Below are 9,585 nucleotides of genomic sequence, written 5' to 3'. Positions count from 1 at the left end.
CCTTCACCTGCTATGCAATAGGTACAATTACTGTTACATTAATTACATTGCTATTTCACGTCCTCTGTATCAGTGCATGGTTAAACTAGTCAAACCCTCTGCATGTGTAGGTTTCCCTACCACAGTAGCACACACTACCACCTCAATTATGGCACAAAATTTTCTTTAGTGTTTCTAACAAGTCTGGTCAGTACACTAACCTTGAGGTCGTATCAGAGGCAGCGCTCCTTCAACTCAATTCTACTTCCTGAAACTTAATATTTCCTGAAGAATGTTTATTCGTAAATGCTTTGTAGCATCAATCCTTCAAGCTTCTCCTACATCAAAATGACCCAGATAACTAACAACACATGCTATCAAGCAATATCCCTGTTACCTTCAACATTTATGCTTCAGACTCATTTTATTAAGCCCCCTTCAGCCTATTCGCTGTTTTCAGCAAATGATTATCATAACACACGTGCACACACACACATGTATTACATTGTATCAGGGGCATGGAAAAGTACATAATTAAGAATACAGTTTTGTGTTAGTTTAGGCTGTAAAATCTGACATGGGAAATCTAAGACAAGTAAGGTTGGTTGCTGACTGATCTCAAGAAGGCAAATCGAACAAACACACTGAGTGCACAGGAGGGCAACAGTCTTAGGTCTTAAGAGACTTCAAGGTGTATCATTAACTCTGGCTGTAAGGCCCCGCGAATGTTCCAGGTTCTTAGAGCATAAAGACGCCTTCGTATTTTTCACCATAGCTAAGTTTCCAGGTTGAGCGGAAGGAAAAGAGGAGCCAGCAGATGGGAGGGTGAGGAAGTGAGTAAGGTGCACTGTCGTGAAGGACTCGGATCACTGTGGACGTTTTCAGTGGAGACTCACAACCAGAACAGCCAGCAGGTAAAGGATATGGCTTTGGAGAAGGCCGCTCAGAGCTCCAACCTGAGTTTTAGAAGTTATTGACGTTGTGGTTTGAAAGAAAATTGCCTCCATAGGCCCACAGTAAGTAGCACTATTAGGAGGTGTGGCCTTTTTGAAGTAGATGTGGCCTTGTTGGAGTAGGTATGACCCTTTTGGAGAGGGTGTGGCCTTGTTGGAGTGGTGAGGTCCTGTTGGAGTAGGTGTGGCCTTGTTGGAGTGGTTGTGGCCCTTTTGGAGTGGGTGTGGCCTTGTTGGAGTAGGTGAGGCCCTATTGGAGTAGGTGTGGAACTTTTGGAGTAGGTGTGGCCTTATTGGAGAGGGTGTGGCCCTGTTGGAGTAGGTGTAGCCATGTTGGAGTGGGTGTGGCCCTGTTAGAGTGGGTGTGGTCTTATTGGAGTGGGTGTGGCCTTGTTGGAGTGGGTGTGGCCTTGTTGGAGTAGGTGTGGCCCTGTTGAGTGTAAAGACACTCCTTACATATTATGTCAATGTTTTCTGGGGTTTCCAAGTCGGTGGCATCTACGTTGTAGGACAAAACTGCTCTGCAGAATCCAAAGACCTGTGAAAGAAGATGCCTGTTAGTCTATGTCAGTGCCTGTACCATGAATGTGTACATATGTATGTGAGCGTGTCTGAGTACAGGGGAGTGAAGATTTATAATCGAGGAAAGGGGCCAGGTCTGTGACTTCCTTTTGGAGTCACTGCCTTGCACACAGGACACTTAAACCAACAAGGGAAACTGAGGTCAATACCACCACACACCCCATGAGTTATTTATCGGTGTTATCTAGTCAACACTTCCGTACAAGGCCCCCAGGTTTTTGTTCAGGTTTCCGTGGTTTTCTGCCCTGAGTAGGCATGCGGACTGTAATTCCCTCGGCAGTGTTAGGAAGGACCCCACTTCTGCTCTTAGGGCACTGTTTCTGCACTAAAGATCCGGGTTGTGTGTACCTGGAAGAATGAGGAAGGCTTAGAAGATAGGTTTGTGTAACTTGAAAGTGGTAGAGAGGGCAGGGCCACTGCAAAGTTGGGTTTGCTCGGGCCTTGTGAACTTGTCCTCTGTCCCTAATGGTTGGCATTCCTGTGCTCTGAAAGTCCCTAAACCGATTTGGCAAAGGACAAGAAGACAAATCGTTTCTAGTAAAAGCTATGAATTGAATATGCCTATTCAGTTTTGAAGTCAAACAAATCTATATGAACGTGGCTTTAAGGTTTACCAGCAGTGGGAGACAAAATGTATAAAACTTCTGAAATTCAATGTCTGTTAAATGAGTTTAATACTATCTGCCCACAGGTTACAAGCAGCTTTGGTTAAGGAAGGAGAGGCTATTAGTGCCCCCTTCTCCAGCCCTCAGCATTCTGACCTGGGTTTTTAACACCACACAGATACGGTAAGGAGTTTGTTAGGTATGTGTTTAGGAGAGAAAATGTCTTGTCTTTTGTGGCTTCTGAGTAGGAATCTAGAATTGGTCAACCTGGGAAATTTGAGCAGTTGGAACATGAAACAGTGGATGCTTCCTCCCATCTGGCCAGAGAAAGTGAACATGCTATTAAACCCCAGACAAGCCCTGGAGTTGAGGTCGGAACAGAGTTCTTATTTCCTGACACTTCCTGGCTAAGAGTGCACAGGCAAATGGTTCAGATTCCAGGCCTCTCTAGGTGGGTGGTGGAGCACCCCTTCAATCCCGGCACTTCACTCTCTGAGTTCGAGGCCACACTGAACTAGAAAGTAAATTCCAGGACAGCCAGGGATACACAAGGAAACCTGTCTAGAAAACAAACAAACAAACCACCAAAACAAAAAGAGATTTCAGGCCTCCTTATTCTGGGGTAGCGGACCCAGACACTTTCCTGGCTTCGTGGAATTGTGCGAAGCTCAGTAGACAGTAGGTGGGAGGCGCTTGCTGTGAATGTGTCAGCTACTTCTCATCACTGGAACCGAATACCCGCTAAGCAATGCCTAAAGGGCAGGGACACCCAGTGCTTCTGGTAAGGTATTCCGGCAGATAATGGGTCAGTTTGACCAGGGATGAGGTTCTGCTGGACAGACCTGGATTCTAACCCAAGCTCGGCTGTGAACCGGGGCAGGAACCAGGGTCCCTTCTTCTCTTGTCATTTGCCATCCCGATGGGGGTTGATTCATGGTTGTTGATGGCCTTAGTACCTGCTGGTTATTAGTTCACTAAGCCTTTGGTCTTGATGAATTGAAAACGCAATTTCAGGTGGATGTATATATCATGTATATGCTAAAACTATTTTCCCATCTGCAAACCAGAGAAAACACGAGCGCTTACTTTCTGTGGTGGCGGTGCGAGTGTTGGCAAGGGAACTCGTGTGTGGAACATTTGACAGGAAAGAGCCCCTTCGAGTAGTGCGCACTGTCTAAACGACATGTTTCTCAGGTGTGTGCCATACTTACTGGAGGCCTTCTGTGGAAATGCTGTGTAGAGCAGTTCCGCATAGAGAAGTCCACATAGTAATTGGTTCTTTCCCCTCCTCTCTAGAACAGAGGAATCAGCAGTTTCAGGAGCAGAAAAGGTTAAGAGGAAAAGCAATAGATGCCTATTATGCAATATCTCGCAAAGCACTATGGGAATTAAAATGACAACTGCATGCTATTTTTCTATGGTTTCTGCTTTCAAAAAATATATGACGTCGGTGATAAGAGATCGCCATTTTGCAGAAACTCTAATATACAAGTGGAAGTACAGCAGGGAAAAAACACCCTCCCTGCGCCCAGACTCCCATTCTTGGGGGATGCCACTGCTACTGTTTTCTTTTCCATTTTATTTATGTTCTTATGTGTGGGGTGTTTTTCCTGCATGTGTGACTGTGCTCCGTGTACATGTAGTGTCCAAAGAATTCAAAAGAGGGCATCAGATCCTATGGAACAAGAGTTACAGATGGCGGTGAGCCACCATGTGGATTCTGGGAATCCAACCTAGGTCCTCTAGAAGAGCGGTCAATGCTCTCAACATGTGAACGATCTCCTCAACCCCATTGCCACTGCTTTGATGTGTTTCTTCTAGGCTTTTCCACATGTGTGGATATTTAGATATTTAAATATTTCATTTGCATGGGCTCGTATGCTCAGTAGCGGTCTGCAACCTGCTTTTTCTCTCTTGCCAATATACGTGAGTCCAGAACACTCTTCATAGCAAACCACATTATATGTATTCTGTTGCATAAACCACCATGACCTATTAAGTTTCCCTTTCCAAAACAGTTGGCAGGGCTAGAGAAATACTGTGGTTGTTAAGAGTACCTGCTGTTCTTTTAAAGGACATGAGTTCAATTCCCAGTACCCACAGCAGGAGATTCAGTGCTCTCTGCTGGCCTCTGGGGGCAGAGCACACGCAAAGTGCCCATACATATCCACAAGCAAACACTCACACATGCAAATAAAAAATTTTTTAAAAATGAAAAGCAAAGGCCAACCATCAGTTGGCTGTTCTACCACACAGTTCGGTGTGGGAGGCACTAGAATTCGTGGTCTGTGAGGCAGCATCAACGACAATGGTCATGGTGAGGATTTTGTTTTTGTTTTTGTTTTTGTTTTTTGAGCCTCAGTATTCTAACCATAATACAAGAAGGCTAAAATTAGATGGTTTTTTAATGCTCAAATAACCCCATCATGCTCTTGCCTTTCCTTTGGATTCTTTTCTTTTTCCTTTCAGATGTTCAGTATATACTTGTTCTACTCTCTCTCAAGCAAAAGAAGCTGTACAAAAGCTGTGCATTGGCCTTGCTGTTGGCCGAGCATCGAAGACTATGACTGTCAGAAAGGCGGCTGGCCAGGTGAGGCAGGTAGACTGTGTGTGCCCCTCAGCTCCCCCCACCAGGTCGGAGCAGGGAAAACTCACCGCTTTTATAACCCTCTCTACTTGGTCCACTCGGAAAGAGGCGAAGCCATCGTTCTCCTCTTTGTACTTGTCCAGGGCATTATGGGCTTGTTGTCTGTGAATCTCGGACTCTCCAAGGTAATCCAGGAGCACGGGGCTGTCTTTGGTGTTGCTCAGGGCTGAGGAGACTGAGGAAGAAGAAAGAGGGCGAGGCTGCAGGGTCAGAGGACCAGGTCTGAATACAGCACATGTAAGTGTGCTGTGCAGGGGACACTAGGTTCTGTATTACAGACAGAAGAACTGATGCTTAAAGTAACTTGTCAGGATCAGTCAGTCAAGCTGCACAGACACCAGGCCGTCCTTACCTGCTGGTACCTGTTGTGACCTCTACCCATGATGCCTCGCCCACTCCAGACTTCACAGCTTGTTATCTTTGTCAAGGAGCGAGCTTTAAGTTAAAGGTACAGAAAATGATTTAGCAGTCTAGCAGTCTCTCTCTCTCTCTCTCTCTATATATATATATATATATATATATATATATATATATGTGTGTGTGTGTGTGTGTGTGTGTGTGTGTGTGTGTGTATGTATACGTATATATACGTATATATATATATATATATATCCTCTTCTTTCTTTTTTTGATTTTGAGATAGGATTTCTCTGTGTAGCCCTGGCTGTCCTGGAACTCACTCTGTAGACCAGGCTGGCCTCAAACTCACTGCGATCCACCTGCCTCTGCCTCCCAAGTGCTAGAATTAAAGGTGTGCGCCACTACTGCCCAGCTCTCTCCTGTTTTTCCAACCGCAAGGAATCACTCTGTATCTGTCCTCAATCTCACACCTTGGCCTTCTGACTGCTGGGAGGGCAGGCCTGTACCACCATGCCTTGCTTCTTTCTTTCTTTAAACAACTTTCTGTAGAAGCTGCCGGGATGTTGCCTACATTCAATCATGCTGAAATCTGTCCATCTGAAACTAAGTCTTTCAGAAAAATAAATAGGAGTCTGGACTCTGGAACCAACGCTGTAGAGATGTAGCTACGGTCACTTCTATCATTTCTCCATTGCTTCTGAGAACACACATTGGGATCTTTGCCAGATCCAGTTATTTTTATCTCTAAAATAGAAAGTTTTATAATGATTACTTCATAGTCTTATGCGACATTAAACAAAATGATCAATGCATGACATAATACAATAGATAACTACTCTGTACACTGTGGAGTGATATAGAACTTCTAACTATCAAAGCCAGTTCTTACCAAGTGTTAAGGATTCTGTGAAGATGACACATTCTATTTGATTCCAACAGGAATCCTACATGAGAAAAACCTAAAGAGGTTACATAACCTGCTCCCCAAGCCACAATTATTTGGAGATAACATATCTAAGCTGGCAGAAGTTCATGACCTTGGAAGCAAAATTTTGGAAAAACACGATTCCATTCCAACAGTGTTGACTCCGAGTCAACTGGCAAATAAGGAACTTTGAACTTAAGCTCAGACTGGCCGAAACTCAGAGCTAAATCTCTTTAGTGGAGTGTGTTGCCTCTTTAAGTCTCTATGTGTACATAGTAAATCTCTTTAAATGACGTTTGCCGGGGTGGGGATGTCGTCTATTTCAGCAGAGTGAGTGTGAATGAGGAAGGTAAGGGCTGCGACCCTCTCTGATGGCTATCACGTGTTCCATTACCAACACCACCTTATGATCAAGTTCTATGTTAATCTGGAATGAGCAGTTCAGCAGACGACCTTACCAGAGCTCGTGGTACAGTTATAGTCGTTCACTCTAAAGTCTGGAGACTCGCTAGAGTATCTTGTAGCTATGACCTTACATTGTCCAGTCACCTGAAAAACAAGACGATTTTTCTGGGTTTTTTTGTGTTTTTTTTTCCGAGACAGGGTTTCTCTGTAGCTTTGGAGCCTGTCCTGGAACTAGCTCTTGTAGACCAGACTGACCTCGAACTCACAAAGATCCACCTGCCCCTGCCTCCCGAGTGCTGGGATTAAAGGCGTGCGCCACCACCACCCGGCTAAGATGATTTTTAAGCCCTTACAGAACCATGTGCACAGACGGCCTTATGTCAGAATACCAAGGCTGTGTTACACCGTCTCATGTAATGTGTATTTGGGGATTCGTCCATCGGTCTTATCCGTGAGAGGCCTTTTCAGCCTGCTCCCTGTGCAGCACACCATTGGCACATCACACCCCTGGTGAGAGCAACTGTTTAAATGGATCATGACCACTTTCCAAACATTTTCAAAGGAGACAGAACTAGGGTCCCTCGGTGTGCAAAACTCTCTCTTCTGGTCCTGACATCCCATGTCCGCTGATTCCCTTGTGCCTTTGCCTGTGGCAGGGAGAATGGCCTCAGTAACCAGGGCCAGCATGCACAGGAAGGCCGTGTTCCTCGCTGCAACCATGGCTGTCACTGCCAACAGGACAGAACCACTCTTCAAGGCACACAGTTCCCAGTTCATACATTCATAGACTGTGGGTCTGGATATGACATGGGAGTTCCAGTTGAGGAGACTGAAGTCTAAGATGATTGGGGATTTGCCCAAGGCTCATAGCTGCTGATGCTCTCCTGGGGAGGCCACAAACCCTAATAACTTACTTCAACGGGGTTCCCAAGAATAGTTCTTAAGAGAGTACTACTTAAGGTTGACATCATCTTCATGCATAAGCAGCTTTTTCTAGCTTCCATGCGGCTCCACTGAGTGAGCAGAGTGGATAGAAGAAAGAAGAGCAGCGGTCCTAGTTATTTACTATTTCAGATGGCCATAAAGCTTCAAGACAGTCATTCTCGGATTTTGTGGATAGGACCCTGCAGTCAGATTCTTTCACATCTAGGATGAAGTAGTAGACGGTGGTATTTCCCTGAGGATGACAAGGAAGGACTGGGTCAGTAGGATGTGGGAATCCAGAGATTTCTTGTTTTGCTTTGTTTCTGTTTTTATTTTTAATGATAGGAATTTCTTCCTTTCCCTTTCTTTCCTTTCTCTCCCTTTACCTTCTCACCGTTCCCCTCCTCTCCGTTCCCCTCCCCTCCATTCCCCCTTTCCCCTCCCCGCCCCTCCATTCCTCTCCTCTCCTTCCCTCAGTTCTCCTTCATTCCCCTCCCCTTTCCTTTTTCTGTCCCTTGCTCCTCTTTCCTTTTTAAAAACAGATCCTAGGATGTGAAAACCCAGGCTGGCTTCACATCCCCAAGTGCTGAGGTCACAGGCATGCAGCACTATGCCCGGCAGCAATCACCCTTTCTTAAATAAAACTTCTTGGCATACCCAAATTTATGCAGATATCCTTTCTGTGGATTAGGTATCAGGGTAATTGTAGCCTCATAAAAAGAGTTTGGCAATGTTCCCTCTGTCTCTATTGTGTGGGATAATTTGAGGAGTATTGGTATTAGTTCTTTGAAAATCTTGTAGAAGTCTGAGCTGAAACCATCTGGTCCTGGGCTTTTCTTTGGTTGGGAGACTTTTAATGACTGTTTCTATTTCTTTAGCAGTTATAGGTCTGCTTAATTTGCTTATCTGGTCTTGATTTAATTTTGGTAAGTGATATTTATCTATAAAGTTGTCCATTTCCTTTGAGTTTTCCAATTTTGTGAAGTACAGGTTTTCAAAATATGACCTGATGATCCTCTGTATTTCCTCTGTGTCTGTTGTTATGTCCCCCTTTTCATTTCTGATTTTGTTAATTTGCATATTCTCTCTCTGCCTTTTGGTTAGTTTGGATAAAGGTTTGTCTATTTTGTTGATTTTCTCAAAGAACCAACTCTTTTGTCTCATTGATACTTTGTATTTTTTGTTTCTATTTTGTTGATTTCAGCTCTCAGTTTGATTATTACCTGCAATCTAGTTCTCTTAGGAGAGTTTGCTTCTTTTTGTCCTAAAGTGTTCAAATGTTCTGTTAATTTACTAGTGTGGGATTTTTCCAGCTTCTTTATGTAGGCGTCTAGTGCTATGAACTTGCCTCTTAACACTGCTTTCATTGTGTCCCATAAATTTGGGTATGTTGTGTGGTCATTTTCATTGAATTTTAGAAAGTCTTTAATTTCCCCCTTTATTTCTTTTTTTATCCACTGATGATTCAGGTGAGCATTGTTTAATTTCCATGTGTTTGTGGGTTTTCTGGAATTAGTATTGCTGTTGACTTCTAGTTTTAAAGCATGGTGATCTGATAAGGTACATTGGGTTATCCCAATTTTTTTGTATTTGTTGAGGTTTGTTTTGTTGAGTATGTGGTCAATTTTTGAGAAGGTTCCGTGAGGTGCTGAGAAGAAGGTATATTTTTTTCTGTTTGGATGGAATATTCTATAGATGTCTGTTAAGTCCACTTGAGTCATAACATCTGTTAGTTCATTTTTTGTCTGATTGACCTGTCCAGTGGTGAGAGGGGAGTGTTGACATCTCCCACTATTAGTGTGTGGGGTTTAATATATGACTTAAGCTTTAGAAGTGTTTCTTTGACATAAGAGGGTGCCCTTGTATTTGGGGCATAGATATTCAGTATTGAAATTTCCTCTTGATGGATTTTTCATGTGACTAATATGAAATGACCTTCTTTGTTTCTTTTGACTGATTTCAGCTTGAAGTCTATTTTGTTAGATATTAGGATAGCTACACGTCCATGTTTCTTAGGTCCATTTGATTGGTATATTTTTCCCAACTCTTTACTCTGAGACAATGTCTGTCTTTGAGGTTGAGATGTGTTTTTTGCATGCAGAAGAAGGATGGATTCTGTTTTCATATCCAATCTGTTAGCCTATACCTTTTTTATAGGTGATTTGAGTCCATTTACATTAAGGGATATTAATGACCAGTGGTTGC

General features: G+C 43.7%; 1 protein-coding gene across 2 annotated transcripts in view; it reads right to left on the bottom strand.

Annotated features, from left to right (window-relative positions):
• Window positions 1-1,265: 1,265 nt before the first annotated feature.
• The window catches only part of LOC119824902 (histidine-rich glycoprotein-like), a 68,516-nt gene continuing 60,196 nt past the window's right edge, over window positions 1,266-9,585 (bottom strand). Inside the window, exons 1-5 of one of the 2 annotated variants that reach the window (XM_038345480.2) lie at window positions 7,371-7,448; window positions 6,510-6,600; window positions 4,775-4,941; window positions 3,331-3,411; window positions 1,266-1,470 (exon numbers count right to left, since the gene is read on the bottom strand). In XM_038345480.2, the coding sequence (XP_038201408.2) occupies window positions 1,303-1,470; window positions 3,331-3,411; window positions 4,775-4,941; window positions 6,510-6,600; window positions 7,371-7,433 (570 nt within the window). In that variant the 5' untranslated portion in view covers window positions 7,434-7,448 and the 3' untranslated portion in view covers window positions 1,266-1,302. Of the gene's footprint in view, window positions 1,471-3,330; window positions 3,412-4,774; window positions 4,942-6,509; window positions 6,601-7,370; window positions 7,449-9,585 lie in introns of those variants that run through there. The other variant, XM_042055896.1, reaches the window with a different exon arrangement.

The sequence above is a fragment of the Arvicola amphibius genome, chromosome 10 (assembly GCF_903992535.2).
Source record: "Arvicola amphibius chromosome 10, mArvAmp1.2, whole genome shotgun sequence".
NCBI lineage: Eukaryota > Metazoa > Chordata > Mammalia > Rodentia > Cricetidae > Arvicola > Arvicola amphibius.
The sequence above is the reverse complement of the archived record's forward strand: the minus strand, read 5'-3'. Positions and strand labels throughout refer to the sequence as shown.